At 50.3% G+C, this 16764-nt stretch overlaps 1 protein-coding gene across 2 annotated transcripts in view; it reads left to right on the top strand.

The window, feature by feature from the left end:
* The window catches only part of LOC105184334 (titin), a 34688-nt gene extending 17992 nt beyond the window's left edge, over nucleotides 1–16696 (top strand). Inside the window, exons 29-52 of one of the 2 annotated variants that reach the window (XM_025305153.1) lie at nucleotides 53–502; nucleotides 567–933; nucleotides 1112–1542; nucleotides 1629–2031; nucleotides 2109–2411; nucleotides 2497–2663; nucleotides 2823–3107; nucleotides 3187–3367; nucleotides 3464–3678; nucleotides 3767–4051; nucleotides 4659–4833; nucleotides 6537–6877; nucleotides 7027–7255; nucleotides 7385–7582; nucleotides 7668–7871; nucleotides 8030–8193; nucleotides 8384–11254; nucleotides 11526–11691; nucleotides 12293–13063; nucleotides 13698–13886; nucleotides 14017–14529; nucleotides 14932–15029; nucleotides 15118–15298; nucleotides 15414–16696. In XM_025305153.1, the coding sequence (XP_025160938.1) occupies nucleotides 53–502; nucleotides 567–933; nucleotides 1112–1542; nucleotides 1629–2031; nucleotides 2109–2411; nucleotides 2497–2663; nucleotides 2823–3107; nucleotides 3187–3367; nucleotides 3464–3678; nucleotides 3767–4051; nucleotides 4659–4833; nucleotides 6537–6877; nucleotides 7027–7255; nucleotides 7385–7582; nucleotides 7668–7871; nucleotides 8030–8193; nucleotides 8384–11254; nucleotides 11526–11691; nucleotides 12293–13063; nucleotides 13698–13886; nucleotides 14017–14529; nucleotides 14932–15029; nucleotides 15118–15298; nucleotides 15414–15526 (9300 nt within the window). In that variant the 3' untranslated portion in view covers nucleotides 15527–16696. Of the gene's footprint in view, nucleotides 1–52; nucleotides 503–566; nucleotides 934–1111; nucleotides 1543–1628; nucleotides 2032–2108; nucleotides 2412–2496; nucleotides 2664–2822; nucleotides 3114–3186; nucleotides 3368–3463; nucleotides 3679–3766; nucleotides 4052–4658; nucleotides 4834–6536; nucleotides 6878–7026; nucleotides 7256–7384; nucleotides 7583–7667; nucleotides 7872–8029; nucleotides 8194–8383; nucleotides 11255–11525; nucleotides 11692–12292; nucleotides 13064–13697; nucleotides 13887–14016; nucleotides 14530–14931; nucleotides 15030–15117; nucleotides 15299–15413 lie in introns of both variants that reach the window. The other variant, XM_011143049.3, reaches the window with a different exon arrangement.
* Nucleotides 16697–16764: the final 68 nt, after the last annotated feature.

The raw sequence follows: 16764 nt of genomic DNA, 5'->3' as shown, positions 1-16764 counted from the left end.
ATTACTCGCTCGAAACCTACAAATCGTGCCTTGTTGTTCGTCGCATTTTCAGATCGATCACAAGATCGACCGAGCGAGGCGAGAAAACGAACGCGTGTCGAGCTTTACGAAGCTGATCGACGTGGACAGTGCATTGAACGAGCTCGACGCATCGAAAACATCAATCACGGAATCTCTGCTACGAGTGCGCACCAAATCCGAGGAGGTAATCGGTAACATCAGGCTGCAGGAGCCGGTGGAGTCAGCGGCGCAGGATATCGAGAAGCTGAGACACGCGATGAACTCCGTAACGCTCGAGCTTGAGTCGCTTCAAACGGAGATCTCAAGCCACCTCGAGATACACCGACGACTGTGCATCTTCAAAGAGGATATCGAGAGGATCGACTCGGATCTGCGTGATTTAAGCGGGCAACTAAAGACTATAGACGGAAGAATCGGCGAGAACTTGTCGGCGTCGAGAGCAACATTGGCTGCTTTCGAGCAGTTCGAGCAAACTATAACGGTAAGGTGATTTCGCGAAGACCTCGAGAAGGTTTCCTTGTTAACTGTTTGCGTTTTTGTGACAGATTTTGGAAGAGAGGATCGAAACGTTCGTGAAAAGAACGGAAGAGACGATCGTTCTTTTGACGCCGCAAGTGACGGACGACATCTCGTCGCTGCGAAGCAGGTGGGATCTCCTGAGGAAACGCGTCAGAGACACCAAGAAGCGGATCAATCTAAGTATCGATTATTTCCTGCTCTTGGAGGAAGCCAAACAGTGGTTCAGAGAGGGCAGTAAACTCCTGGTGATCGTCGCACGTAAGGCTACGACTGTGAAGATGCCCGAAGAAGCCGCCGACTTGCTGCGAGAAATTGACGCTTACATCAAGCCGGGCGAGGAGCAGCAGGAAAAGCGGATCGAGAAGCTGAAAGAATTGTCCACGTCAGTCTTTGGTAAGTCTTTGGACTTTATTCCTTTGAAAAGAGAGATGCCTGTTGAAGGGAAATAATCAAGTACTCGCGAAATTTCTTCGAGTGAATTTTACTTGGACTAAACGGAATGACAGTCGAGTCATTTAAATTTCGGCTTTCACTTTTCGCTCATACGGAGTCGCATCGCTTCACGTTTCAGGCACCGACAGACTTCCGCAATTCAACGAGGTGATAGTAGAGAATCGGCAGATGCTGGATTCCTTCGCAGTAGTCTCTTCCGAGCTGCGCACTCTGAGCCAGAATCTGCAGAACGCCGAAGACCTTCGAGAGAGGCTAAGGATCGAGAAACTGGAGGCCGACAAGAAGCTGCAAGCTGCCAAGATCGAGATGGCCGCAGCGGAAGCGGCCAAAGCGGAGGCGGAAAACGCGAGGAGACTCGCGGAGCAGCTGGCGGCCGAAACCCTGAACAAAGCGGCGATAGAGGCGAAGAGATTGAAGGAACAAGAACTGGAAGCGTTGAAGATCGTCACCCCTGTCTCCCACTCGGTCTCCGCTCAAACCGACGAGACTGTAGTTGAGGAAACCGTCACTTCCGCCGTGACAACGAAGGAGATTCACATACTTCAGAAGGTAGTAGACTGATCTCCAAATTTCTTTCACTTGCCGAGTTTCACTTGACTTGACTGCTCGTGTGGTTTTCTAATCGATGTTCACAGATGGAGATCGAGAAGAGCGATCCGGTTGTTCAGAAGGAAGCCAGCCCACCGAGGAAGCTTGTGTTGGCAGACGTTGAATCGTCTCTCGATGATACCAAGCACGTGAAAATGGAGGAAAGCTCGTTGGCTCCGGAATTCGCGGTTCCCCTGAGCGACGCGACGGTTCAAGAAGGCAAGGAGTTCAATTTCGAGTGTCACTTGGTCGGCCATCCCGTACCGGAGATAGTCTGGTACAAGGATGGAATTTCGATACTGAATAATCCAGACTACTTGACGACCTACATCCACGGAGTATGCACGTTGAAGATAGAGGAAACGTTTGCCGAGGATTCCGCCAAGTACACTTGCCGTGCGTTCAACATTCTCGGTTCGGCCGAAACGTCGGCCACTCTCACCGTGAAAGGTACCTCGTGAAAGGTCGATCGTCGTCATTGGGTGTGATAATCGAATTTCTAATTTGTTATCATAAATGTTCTTCAGAGACTGTCGCAGAGGAGCAGCCGAGAGCTCCCGTTTTCGTGAAGGAACTGCAACCCTCTACCGCGAGAGAAGGATCCTCCCATAGTTTAGAGTGCACCGTCGAGGGGAATCCTCTTCCAACGGTGCAGTGGTACAAGAACGACGTCAACATCGACAACTCGCCGGACTACGCCATCACTTTTAATAACGGCGAGGCTATTCTGAAGTTTGACGAAATTTTCTTGGAGGACAAGGCTCTCTACACCTGCAGAGCGACCAATCAATTGGGACAATCGTCCACTACCGCTTCCCTCGACGTGCAACGTAAGAGCGACGTTTTATAAAGTTGAATAAAGTGTGTGGACGCACAACGCGCGTTTCTCATTGTTTGCACGAATTTTCATTTCAGCGGCACAGATCATCACGAAGAAACCGTATTTTGTGGTGCCGCTGTCAAACGCCATGGCTAGGACGGGCCAGAGGGTGAAACTGGAGTGCGAAGTCGGTGGGAACCCGATGCCTGAATTAAACTGGACTCAGGATGAGAGGCCGATCGAAGAGACCAGATATCACAAAGTACAAAAGCCGAAATTGTTCCGCGTAGCAACAATTTTTACACAATTGCTTCGAATCGAATTTTTACTTACGTTTTAAATGAGATTTTATTTGATTTCTTCATTTCAAAGGAAGAATTTTTGATTTATTTAACGTATCACTTAACCGCAATTTTTCAAGATTCAAACAGAGGGAGCTCGTACGAGCTTGACCATCACGGAGGCATTCCCGAAGGATGCCGGATGTTACACGGTGACCGCCAGGAACGACGCTGGAGAGGCCTCTGTGTCCTGCACCGTTTCTGTGAAGGGACGATTGCCTCACGAAACCGGCGACTCCGAGTTGGTTTGCAGTGACATGGAACCGATAGTACCAAAGTTTCAATTACCTTTGCGCGATCTGAAGATCCAAGAAGGACGCTCAGCCAGATTGGACTGCGTGATCGTGGGTCAGCCTGAACCGGAGGTAAATGTCAGTTGCAGAAGCTTCGCTGAGCTTTTCAACCAGCAGCTCCTTTTGCACGACCAATGTTGCAATTTCGCAGGTGATCTGGTATCACGACGAGCAACCGGTGAAGGAATCGTCGGACTTTCAGTTGCTCTTTCAAGGCGACAGATGCTCCTTGGTCATTCACGAGGCTTTCCTGGACGACGCCGGCACATACAAAGTAGTCGCCATTAATTCTGGCGGCGAAGCTTCTAGTCAGTGCACATTAACAGTCACACGTACGTTCAACCTACTTTCTCGAGATAGACGAGACAGTGGAAAATTAGTAAACTTCATACTTTATATTTACATGATTGTCTCTTCGTTGCTCACAGCGGTATCTCATCCGGACGTAACCGATCGAGCACAGGAAGGAGAAGAGACTCTCATAAGTGGTGCCGCCCCGAAGTTTGTCAGACTTCCGACGGATTTGCTGGTCGCTGAGGGCGAGGACGCGGTTTTCGAGTGTGCCGTGACCGGAGAACCCAAACCCGATTTGAGGTGGTACTCGACGGACGATGGCGAAGTCATTCACGACGGGAGGATAATGGTGAGTATATTATTTGACATAAAATACACTTCACCCCATGTTGAAACGATTGAAACAAGTGACTTAATACCTTACTTAATTGCTGCAGATCAAGGAGAAGGATGATGGAACGAGGATCTTGAAAATTTCGTCAACGAAGCCGGAAGATAAGGGCAATTACGTGGCAAAGGCCATGAATATCCACGGCGAGGCGAAAGCTTTCGCCAGATTGGTCGTGAGGTCGCTTGGTGATTTTAAGAGGAACGAAGAGTTCGTCCAAATGGAGGAAAAGCTGATTCGACCAACGTTCAAGGAAGTGTTCGGAGACAGGAGAGTGCCCGAGGGGGTTTCTACGAAATTCGAGTGCATCGTCAGTGGAAAACCTTCCCCTAAGGTGAATCATACGTAAAAGAAGAAATTGCCAAAAATCGTACCGCTCATTAAGCCGTGATATATATATGTAAGGTCTTGTTGACCCAAAAGCTACGAATTTTGCTCATCTGCGAATTTTCAGCGCTCTTGTTGCAATGATCGTCGCGATAAAAAGAACTAATAAACGCGCGTCTCTTGAGGATCCGCGAGCGGGATCGTCATTCGAGTAGACCTCATAAACGTCGCGAAACGTAACGCTTGGAAAATTTGCGTGGGCCACGTAAACAACGTCTAGATGAGAGGTTGGCCGGCCTGACAGGAGGTAACGGGGCAAGAGTAATTTCGTGCCCGACGAGTTATATTTAAACGCGAACAATATACCTCATGTGAAAAGCCGCGATTGCAGTCGCGTCGCGTAGCATAAAGTGAAACTGTCGGCGCGCTGCGAATCGGCGCCTGATCGCACAGGTATTCGCGTAGCGCATTGTCGTTTCGCGAAATTCGCAATTTCGGCGAGGTCAAAATCGACACGCGTTTCGACGGGCGTTTGTACTCGCGCGCATGTGTGTCCCTCTCTCGATCCGATCGCGTCGACGGCGAATTTCATTAGCGAAGTTTTTCCCTTGCAGATCCAGTGGCTGTTTAATGATCGGCCGGTACATGGGAAGGACTTCCTCGTGTCCGTCAGCGGAGATCGACAGGTTCTGACGATTCCCGAGGTCGGCGATGCGCACATCGGCACGATCACCTGCATAGCGGAGAACGCGGCTGGCAGAGCGGTTTGCAGCGCTCGAGTGGAAATTGGTGAGTCTCGCCTCGCCTCGCCTCGCCTCGCCTCGCCTCGCCTCGCGTTTCATTCGTTGCGCTTCTGCAAATTCTGTATGAATTCTCTGTGAATTGAGAATTCATTAATTAACGCTCTCAGGTTGCTGTTCCTTCTGTGCTTCTGTGCATGGTCCCTTTGCGTGATCCATTGATCGTCGCGATTACGATGGGGAATAATATCGGAGAGAGAATAACGTTGGCCCGAGTTATTAATACTCGCATTAGCCAATCGAACGCGGCTCATTCGAGATTCCCGGTCGTACGAGCGACAGATAAAATTAACCGTTTAATGAGCGAAAAGACAGCCTCGTAGGTAGATAAAAGACGTCGCATTGACGGCCGTGTCGCACGTCCTGTGAAATCCGATAGCACCATTTTTACCTCGAACGTGAGGCACCCCGGTACAGGCTCGAATATTTTCGCTCTGATATTATTATTATGCATAGTTGCCGACCACCGCTTTCGCGTATTGCGTTTAGAGGGTGACCTAAATATATGGATTTACAGCGCCAAGCTCGATCGCGAGCTCCATCGTGCGACATATGTACGCGAATCGCGGAATATGAGAGCTGGAGTCACATTTCGCGAAGGCAGAGATTTAAGAATACTTCAAAGACCTCGCGAGTCATTCTTCTCTTTACTTATCTCTCTTTCCCTCATCGCATACACGCGAGAAACCATGTTATTTTTGTCAGTACGGATACTCGGTCGCACAGTCGCTTGGTCCGGAGTCGCTAACTCGGCGAATACGAGTGCGTTCTCGTCAAGACGACGTCGCTTCTGCCGATATCCGCTCCAGCGAGTATAATTTTCGACACATATTATCTCGTCTCGATAATTCGCTAAATCGCCAGTGAAGTGAATTCAGCTGTTAGACACGCTAGGAGATTCATTCGATTCATTGACACAGAATCAAATTATTTTACATTCGATCGACTGTTTTTTTTTTATTTATAGGTCTCTAGAAATTTCTCGAACGATCACGATGTGGCTCGATTTTTATTCAATTATTTCGTCCTCTGGATTAATCAATTTTTCTCTAATTAAAAAATGACACGGATGACAAAAGAGCAGGTCCGTGAGAAAGTTATAAAGCGCTACCATTGCTACCATCATACACCATGCGTGCAATGTGCACTTATCGTTGAAGAGTACGAAATGACAACGATAAATTGGGACGATGGGACTTGGGTTATATATTGCAGCCGAGTGCTCGATTCACCTATTACTAGGTGAACGTTACTATTTCTGTCGCGGATCGTAGGCAAAGTATTTCGATACTTCGCTGGGAGCATCTCGACTGTACGCTTGGTACACTCCAGAATTCTTTCTATTCGATCAGAAATTAATCAAGCTCGCGTTATTACGTTTGACTGAGATAAAATCTGACTCTGCGCAATCACGTGAAAATAATTCGGTCCGGTAATAATATCGCAGCAATAATATAACGTTAACAAGAGACACGTGCAGATTACGATTATAATTAGAATAATAATGCTGGTGTTTTCTCAACGAATGTAACGTAAACGTGTCGCTTTCGTAAATTGTGGAATTGCACATTCGTCAAAAAGTTACACGTGTTTCTTCTTAGCTGCGCGAAACCGAGAAACGTGATCGCTCCGTCGTCGTCGTCGTCGTCGTCGTCGTCGTCAAGTTTTATTCGGAGCTGGATGAACTTTTAGATTCCGAGTCGGTGAAACAAGGTGCGCACGAAGTCGAGAGATTGCTCGAGCTGGTTCCAAGTCCTCCCGCGGAAATCATGCATCCCGCGAGCAGCAGCGAGAAACACTTCTCGAGCGAGAAGACGTATCACGAGGGCGGCACCGAGAGTCAAGTGCAGACCAAGATGTCATCGAGTGTCACGCATTCCTCGACGACATCCACGAAGAAGGAATTCGTGTCGTCCAGCATGACCTCCAGCTTATCGCAATCTGGACAGGAACCGAGCAGCGTTTGCACGAAAACAACTGTACAAAGTTCGGAGCGATCGGTCTCGGAAAATGGTGCACCACCTGTCGTGCAGGTAAGTACACGAAATACGTCTGTATTATCGCCTCGCGAAGGTAGCGATTCTCTCTTATCGCGTTCATTGTAATGAAAATATTCGCGACACGCGTGCATCAACACAGCATGGGACGTTCGCTCGTCAATTAAAAAAATATCCTTTGTCAGTCTCACAAGATCGAGGAGTATGAGAAAATCGTGCAGGAGCAGCCCGGCGAGATGCGGCAGGAGAAAACTGTTGTCGTGTCGGAGGAAACGGGTGGCATCAAGTCCGACGTAAAGATGAGCCAAGTGCAGAAACCATCCAGGAAGCCGATAGCACCCAGATTCGTCTCGCCGATCACGGGGATGATCGTCGATCAAGGAACGGATGTGGTTCTTGAGGGCATCATCGACGGTGAGCGACGGTCTTTATTTTGTCAGCTTGACTGACAAAATTCCAGTTTCTCCAAAACGATGTTTTCTCTCTCTCGTTTCTTCTTCGCAACGTTGTCGATGCGTGTTGCAAACGAGCGGTCTGCTTCAGGTTTCCCGCAACCGTCGATCTCGTGGTCGAAGAATGGCCAAGAGCTGACGTCGAAGGACGGCGCGACGATCAGTTACGCTCACAATCATGTGAGATTGGAGCTAAGGAATGTCAACGTGAAGGATGCGGGACGTTACACCTGCACGGTGAGCAACGACATCGGGAGCGCCAGCAGCACGGCCGACCTCGTCGTCAAGAGTGAGTGCAGACACACGCGTGCAGAAAGTCAAATGCGGGATTTGCGACACGCGACACTGCTGATCGTTGGCGCTTGTAATTTTAGAAACGATATTCCCGCCGGTCTTCGGCAAGCGGCTCAAAGCACAAGTGGTGAAGAAGGGAGATCGCGTTATAATGGAAGTAGAAATCACCGGTATACCTGAGCCGACGGTCACCTGGTACAAGAACGACATGCCGATCAATAAACGACCACCGGAACTGAGGATCACGCAACAAGGAAACTGCTACACGTTGCTCATAGACAAAGGTATGGCTATCGCGTGGTTAAGTAGCTTCGAACATTCTTATCCGCTAATCTCCCTGTTTTTTCTTCGCTGATAACAGTTTTTAATATTTTGCTAATTTTCCCACTTCACACACTTCACACACACACACACACACACACACACACACACACACACACAGTTTGTGAAGAAGATGCCGGCAAATACATGGTACGAGCAACCAACGCCGGTGGCGAGGCGCAGAGCATCGCTGACGTCGCGGTTTTCGAGCCAAAGCCCGATACTATGGTCGAGGTGCATAAGACTGTCATCTACGAAAATGTCCAGGATAAAAGCGTCGTTCAGGTAAGTAATTTTCTCTCCTCACGATTTCTCTCAAATGGGAAAGTATACCGAATCCGTTGTTCAGGAGGATTTTTCATTTATTCTCCTCGAGATCAATTTATAATATTATTTGTAGCGTAAAGAGATACGATGGTGACATGTTTAGATACGATCAATTCTTTTAAAATTATGTATGCGCACTTGCGCTTAGTCCGAGGGGAAGAGAGACGAGATATTATCGGGCACTTTGACGAGCGAACGGACACCGACGATGATGATCCAGCCGAGCACGTTATTCAAGCCAACTTACGATGCAACGTCAGCAATAACTGCTATCGACATCGTGCAGAAGATCGATAAGCCGGAGATGAAGAGCAGCAAGTCGGAGACGATTTCCTCCATAATCGAGTCCCACGAATCTGAGACCAAATCGGAGCAGAAGTTCCACATGAAACTGGAACACAAAATTCCACCAATCGTGGAATCCAAGATTCAAACCGAGCAAATGATCACGATGAAAGAGATCGGCCATGACATAAGAGACATCGCGGAGCCGTTGATGAAACTGGATGACAAGTCAATGATCGAGAATGAAAATATCGAGACCTCCACAATCGCGAAGAAAGACGCACTGAGCTACTTCGAGTCCATTACTAAGGAAAGCGACGTGACGCCAAAAGGACCGAAGGGGATGATCAAGCTGACGGAAGATGGCCAGGTTCAAGAAGCGAAAGTCGGGGAACTGATGAAAAGTTACGAGCGGGCAGCGACTTCTTACGAAGTGAAGAAGCCGGAGCCGAAGCCGTCGGACTTCCAAACCACGAAGAAGGCAGTCCAGGACATGTTTACGAGGTTGGAGCAAGGCCCGTCGCCTCGCGGCGTGGACAACAAGTTGTTCGACTTCCCGTATGAGACTCCAAAGCTACCGGCACCGGTGGAGATAAAGAAGACGATTATGGAGGACACGATGGAGGTAACTCGCGACTCCATGTCGCAGCTGCAGATTCAGACGGAGAGCTCCGGGACGATGATGAAGAGTTTCAACTTGGTGCCGGAACCGCCTCCCGAGATCTGTTACATGCCGAAGGCAGATGAGCCTAAAAAAAAACGACCCGAGGTGTTCGTCAAGGCGAGGCAGCTTCAGGAGTCTTTTGACAAGACCCTGTCGCCGGTAGAGGCTCCGATCGGTGGTGTGAAGATATTCCCTACTCCCCCAACTCCCAAAGCACCAGAACCCGCCAAAGTAATCACTACCCCCGCATTTACGATACCTCCCCCGTTTGAGCTGGAGAAGAAAGAAACGTTCGAGGAGACGTGCATGAAAAAGGACACGTACGAGAAGAAGGAGAGCAAATCGTTCAAGGAAGAGAAAATGGAACCGTGGAGATACGCGTCGACGTCCGTCTTGAGTACTTCTCCCATCAGACCGTGGTCTTCGTCGTCGGACGTGGAGACCAAGTCGCACGTTTCCACGGACCTGTCGGAATACAGATGTCATTCGGCCGCCTCGAGCCACCAGGAGACGGTGAGGTCGACCTCGCCGAAGCCGTCCGCGGACGGTCTGGCTATGGAGAAGTCGTGGGCAAAGAAGCACGCAGATTCAAACAGGAAGTCGTGGCCACCTCAGGTCGAAAGCGCGCCAAAGCGCGAGTGGAATATTCCCGTGGACGAGTACAAGAGCAGCACGAGAGAGTTCAAGCAGGAGGTCGAAGAGACGCCGCATGGTGGAATGAAGAAGACCAGCACGGAGTCGTCGGCCAGTGTGGAGAAGCGCTCGTGGAGCAGCAAGGAAGAGTTCACGGAGAAGATGTCTGAAGCACCTCCGCCCGTGTCCAAGCTCGGTCCGATTATCTATAACGCCGAGACCATCAAGGTCGACCATACGGTGAACACCATGCAAGAGAAGTCTTTCTTCGAGAAACGCATCAGCGAGTGCAACTTGGAGAAGGCGGAGACGACGCGCAAGTCCGAGGAGCTGAGTACGCGACGTTGGACACACAGCGAGGACCTCAAGGCACCCAGCTTGGTGAAGAAAATCGAACCGGTTGTGAAGCCGCTCACGACATCACGCTACCTTACAGAGTCGGGAACAGCGTCGCTCATCCTCGAGCCAGGATCACCGCCGGAGATTGGGTACATCCCGCCGCCCGTCGCGAAAGAGCAGGTCGTATCGGAGCGTGTCGTGGAGACGAAGAGAGAGGCAGCACCGGTGCTGCCGCCGAAAGATGTGCGCATTACACCACCTCCCTTACCGTCTAAGAAGCCCACCCCCAGGGTCTCGACGCCAACCCCAACGAAATTTATCAAAGCTTCCTTCAGCCACGAGAGCGATTATGAGTCTGATCTTGACGGTCATCCGAAGGCGAAGTGGAGACCCTACGAGAGCGATAACGAGGAGCCGCATTATCGAAAAGTCAAGGCGCCCGTTCCGAAACAACCGAGGCCAAGGTCCACCGAGCCCGAGCCACTCCCACCATCGAGGTTCGAGACGCCGGTGACGCAATTTGCCGGGCCATCCAGGCCGCTCGTGGTTGCTGACTCTGTCGAGAAGACGACGAAGAAAACGACATTCAAGCGATACGAGAAGGAATCCAAACAGCAACAGCAACAACAACTGCAGACTCCAATAGCCATAAAACCTGGCTCTCCGCCGATTTACGTGCAACCGGTGCGAGTCAAGAGTCCCGCACCGAAATCACCTCCTGCGAAGAAGCCGGACTCACCGAAGTTCAAGACAAAGATCTTCCAACAAGAGAGCGGCTACATGGCGGACACTGACGAGCCGTTCCAGCAGAAGGTCTCCAGCATGGTGACGCAGAAGAGCTTCGGCAAGCGCGACAGTTCCTCGATGACGGTTCACACGGAGAGCCGTACCTCCAGCACGGACAGTAGAACAAAGTTCTTTGAGAGCCACAGTTACAAGAGCGATCTGCGAAAAGAGGAACCTGCCGTCGTGTTGTCGCCGCCGACGATTTGTAGCGCCCCGGCGGCTCCCATGGTCGTTCAGCAGCAACGCAGCTCGCTCGAGAGAAGCTACGCCTCGTCGACCAGCACCGGTCTGCGTAGATTCGAGTCCGTGAAGGTTCGAGGCTTGCTGCGTGTTCCCGTGTGTCGCTTCGAGTGTTCCGACTTCCTCGTTTCCCCCTTTTCCCTCTTCTTCGTCACGCTTGCTCACACGAAATTAATCAATGCGCTGTACACCGACAAAGCGATGTAGACCGTAGATCTTAGTAGGAGTGCGTTAACAAGGGGGGGGGAGATATAGACTTAGAGAACTTTGTATGCCGCACACTTGTGTGTCTCTCTTATGGTGTCTCATGAACGGAAATTTTACCGAGAGTCCTTGCTTGCAGGAAACAGGGCAGTTGCACAGAAAACTAGAGCCAACGGAGAAGATTCTGTCAATCTCTCCGAGTCCTTCGAGGTTTGTGAAGGGTGATTTCCGTGAGAGCGACTACGAGAGCGACTATGACGGCAGATCTGCAGCGTCGCTCACGAGAACGTTGCAGACTGGTTCAGGTATCGTGCTACTTCCTTGGATTTATACTTTTACTCGGATTTATACTTTTTACAGCTACCGTGTTCTTGTAAATATGTAAATAATATGCGAAATAGCGATTGACAAGCGCTAACGCGTATATGCGTACGATACGATTGCCGCGCAATCGCTACGTCATAAATCGATCAGTCCCATTGTTAATTTCACGAAAGGAGAAGAAACCCATCTCATCACGGAGAGTGACTCTCAAAAGATTGGACTCTCAATTCGATTTCGCTTCCAATTGTACTTTTAAGCGCATGTTGTCCTCCTGGCAAGTCTCACACTTAATACGAGTTCTCCTACACTTTCGCTTTGAGTGCTTCCTCTTCTTTCTGCAGTCACATCCTCAGGATAATTGTCGAGCTTCGTTCATTAGCTTCGTTCCTCTTTCAATGTACACACGTTTACTCCTGCACGACATACGGATGCGCTTTCTACGTGGTATGTCTTCTCGCGTTGTGAATATCGGGGTGTCATCGTCCCTTCTCTGAGACGCCATCTTCGCGTTCAGCTCTTTCCTCGAGTTGGCGGGATCGCTTTGGCTCGACTAGATCACCCGAACAAACGTTTTCTACGTAGGCAAACCGACGGAGCCGAGCGCGCCGGCTCCGCTGCACGAGAAGACTCACGATCGGGAGATTAAAACTTCCGTGAAACGAGACTCGCATCGCGAACAGCACACGGCGGTTACACCGACCAAGCCGAAGACGGTCCTTCTGCCCGGCTCTCCGCCGGAGCTCGCGTACGCGCCACCTCAGCTGCACCAGCAGCAATATTACGAGACGCACACTAGCGCGCCGTACACCAAAGCGATCGGCACCGAGACGAAGAAGACGGTGAGGATGGACGAGTCGACCGAGAACGCCAGGAGAATCGTCACCGTCGAGCAAACCAGCCGGGTCATCAAGTTCGGCGACACCGGCTTCGACGCGCACGTCGCAGCGGAAGCGGCTTGTCAGAAGCCGCAGGCGCATTATCGCGTGCCAACGCCGAGGAAATTCGTGCAGGGTCAATTCCGCGAGTCCGACTACGAGAGCGACGTGGACTCCAACAGGATCCGGCCAAAGTGGGCGCCGGCCGACAGCGACACGGAAGACCCGTGTTACCGAAGAGTGCAGCCACCGACGGCGAAGAGGTCATCGAGCGCGCCGGCCAGACGTGTGCACGTCGCGTCGCCGATGGAGTTTGACGTCGGACCTGTGACGACGCAACTGCGCCGGGAAGAGATGGACAAGAAGATCGACCCGCAACAACGTACGACCTTCAGCAAGTCTGATGGCATCTTACAGCCCGGCTTGCCGCCCGAGTACGGATTCGTCTCGAGGAGCGACGTGAAGAAGGCAGCGGACCGTAAGAACAACACCCATGTCTCGTGATGCTTTGCGGAATGCATTAACGACGGTAGAAACTGCATGGTGCGGACGTACTTTCGCTCGCGACGGACAGCGACGACAGCGGACGACGGTAGACGACAGTGGACGACAGCGGACGAATAACTATCGCTTCTGCGGATTTTGCTCGATCGGTTTGGACTCGCGCGTGTAGATCGGCGATCGGACTAGTAGTGCGCTGTTCCGCTAATGCAGCTTGCTCGCTACGTTGCGATAGGTGGATTGACGCTTGTTCCAGAATGTTCATCGCGCCGGCGATAATTGAGCTGCTGAAATCATTCTCATTCTTAGAGAATTTCTCCGTTTCTTTGTAGAGAAGTAGAACCAAGCTTTGGATCAGGCAAGGTTTCCGTCGCATTGTGGAATTACGCTGAATCACACTCGCCGCAAATTTTCGCTTTGTATTTCCACCTGATCGAACGCTGCGATCATCACCCGATCGGCAATCGTTTCTAAATTCCTCCGACATTTTTCGTTTCGCAAGCTGCTCGCTTCAACTCTTTTTCTCGAGTCCGTAGCTTCTTTGTGTTCGTTTGGGGTGGAGGTGACCGGACTGTCGTCCCGCGTAATGCAAAGATCTGAAACACCCGCAGACATCGCATCGCGTCACATGAGCGACATGACGAGCAGCTTCAAATCGAAAACCGAGAAATTCGTCAGCGATATCCAGTCAGACTTGAGGCAGGGTAAGCCGATACTGAAGCAACCCGCCGACACGAGAGTGACGACCGACAGCGACGAGCCGAGAACTTACAGAGAAGAGTCGCGAGTCTCCGAGCACGGTAACCAGCAACATACCTATTACCTTATCTTCCTGCCTGTCTAAACGTAAGAAAGTCACACATGAGAATAAAAGCATAGGTAAATTGGCGCGAGATAAGTAACGCATGTAACGCTCATTGGCGTAAACAGGAACGAAACATATCGATCCGGACACTGGACTGATATACTTCAAGTACGACTTCGGCTATGAATTCGGCATCGTTTTGCCCGGCGAGGGCAAGAGGACGGTCGAGAGCAGCAAGAAAAGCATCCAAGGCCAGAGACGCGCCAGCGACATAGAAGTACCCATAGTCCACGAGTTCACCGAGCGAAAAGCGAACGGTTTCGCGAAGAAGGGCGCGTTCCCGAGCCGCCAGAGCAAGCCCGCGAGCAAATTCGGGAACTCGAAGAGCGTCAAGTGGGAGCCGACTTCGGAGAGCGAGTTCTCCGAGGCCGAAGACGCGAGGAACTTGAAGAAGAAGCAAACGGCCGGCGAGAGCGTCGTGGATAGCTCGATGACTCCTCCGAGCCTCGTCATACCTTGCTCACCCTCCAAGTGGGATCGCATAACGCCCAGCCCGCTTTCTCTCAGTCCGAGCTTGCCGAGCCTCTCTCCGAGATACAGTAGCGCCACTGGACCACCCAGCAACGTAGACTCCGCAGGTACACGCACCTGCCGACGCTGAGAACGTGCTTTACCCTCGAGCAGTTTTACTTCGATTATCCTCGAGCTCTTGTATGCTCGCTTGGCTACGGTCGCACTGACCGCTCGTTCCTGTTTACTCTACTCTGTTGTTATTTTCTCTCGCTGATCTCGAATAGATAGTCACTTACACCGTACTGAGACTGTATTCTCTTTTCTCCCTCCCCGCTCGGATTCTTCTCGAGGTGTGCTGTCTCGATGGCCCACACGCTTATCATTCTTCTTCGCCTACTAACATGTATTTCTTCAGCCCCTTAACAATTCATTACTTGCGGACTACTTGTGCACGAGTATCGTCCTTCCGCGCTCGTATCATCCGCGTAACAGCCGCGCAATATCAGCTACCTTATCGAACATCGTAGGTTCACCATGGCCGACGAGCAACGGCGTGCCATCGAGCAAGGAGGTGATTCAGCCGTACCTCGAAATTTTGCCAAAAAAGGCTCCCACCTTCATCACGGTAATGTCGAGAACTTTTCAATAGTATTTGTTGTTGTGGAGTCAATGACACACACCAGCGAATTCACTGTGGCGATTGTGAACTCTAGCCTCTGAAAGATATCGCGGTAGTAAGCGGGCAACCGGCTAGATTCGAGTGCATCGTACAGGCTGAACCGCAGCCCAATATCCTCTGGTCGAAGGACCACAGGATCGTCGAGAATTCTGCGAGCCACGACATCCAGTACAGGAATGGCGTTTGTCGTCTCACCATACTGAGAGCTTTCCCAGGTATGACTGTGCTTGTTTTCCTCCTCATTTAACAGCTACTACAAGCTTTGATAATTGCCTCATTGCACATCGAGTCATTTTTGCATGTCTACATGCAATTCATTTCTTCGCGCAGATGACGCCGGGACCTACGCGTGCACGGCAACGAATAGTCTGGGTTCCACCGTAACTTCGGCCAACTTGGAGGTTCCAGGTAACAGACGATCTATATACGCTCCTATTTCGTAAAGATCGAGCGAGATGAAAGAAGAAATCGATCGAGCGGTCGATAAACGCGAAGGTGGTGGAGAATTCGATTGTTAACCTCGATCTGTCGGTGTGCCGCGTCGTTTCGTATCGCTTGAGTTTAATTTAAGTCAGCCGCAAATTAATCAGAAGTGAAGGTAATAACGACGCCCAAGACGTGTTCCGTGCAGCAAGAAAGTGTTTTGGCAAACACACTTGACAACGACGACGACGACGACGACGACGACGACGACGACGAACGAACATGACTCGATGGTAAGAGGTTTCCTCTAGTTTGCTTCTGGTTGGGGATGGTCGGCAATGTATCGCTATATGAAGGGACGAAAATCGGTAGAGCTACTAATCGACAGAGCGACAGCAGACTAGCTCTGTCCAAATATGCACAATCGTTTCTCTTGCATTTCGCATGAATGTACGAAGCAATGTTGCGGTGGACAGAGCGGTGGACCGAGCTAGTCGACGGTGAGCTGGTGGCTGGTGGCCAACGGAAAAGCAAAGTGCGACAGCTAAGAGAGAACGCTTCATTGAACAGCATATAGAATATCTCGATCGTGTTGGAGGAGTTTTAAGAGAAGCTTCTGATTCTACGCGCATACTATACTCTTCATCTCTCGTCTATGCCTACGTCTTTCTCTCTCTCTCTCTCTCTCTCTCTCTCTCTCTCTCTCTCTCTCTCTCTCTCTCTCTCTCGCTCGCTCGCTCGCCTTGTTCCAACTTTCTATTCTTCTCTGTCTTCGCTAAAATATATTCAAGACTTCCCCCTAAATATATATCAAACGTTCCTTGCCGGAATTGCCGGAAGCAAGAGTTGCAGTACTCCCCTTTTTTTCTTTTTTTTTTTGAATCTCTATTGAGGTTGACTATGACTGAAAGTGAAACATCCGGTAGAATAGGAGATGATGAAAGAAACCTTTTTCCTATATATATCTTGAACCAAAGATGGATATTACTTTACATCGCTTTACTTTTACAAGTCGTGACGTATCGGTGGAACGTAGTTATATTATTTAAAAACGAGCTATAAGATTATTATTTATTAACAAATATCGAATAGAGGTATGCAATAGAGGTATACCCGATCGCCCCGGATGCGGCTGCGCTTTTCACTCGGTAGCTTGATAAATTTCCACGTTAATTCGTCTTCGCTTAGAACACGAGGGATCGATGTTTTATAGCTGTAAACGGAATGTGGGACTTTATCACATGGGGGCATGTATCGC

The sequence above is a fragment of the Harpegnathos saltator genome, unplaced genomic scaffold (genome assembly GCF_003227715.2).
Source record: "Harpegnathos saltator strain DR-91 unplaced genomic scaffold, Hsal_v8.6 scaffold12, whole genome shotgun sequence".
Taxonomy (NCBI): domain Eukaryota; kingdom Metazoa; phylum Arthropoda; class Insecta; order Hymenoptera; family Formicidae; genus Harpegnathos; species Harpegnathos saltator.
Note: the sequence above shows the minus strand (reverse complement) of the source record. Positions and strands in the feature narration are given on the sequence as shown.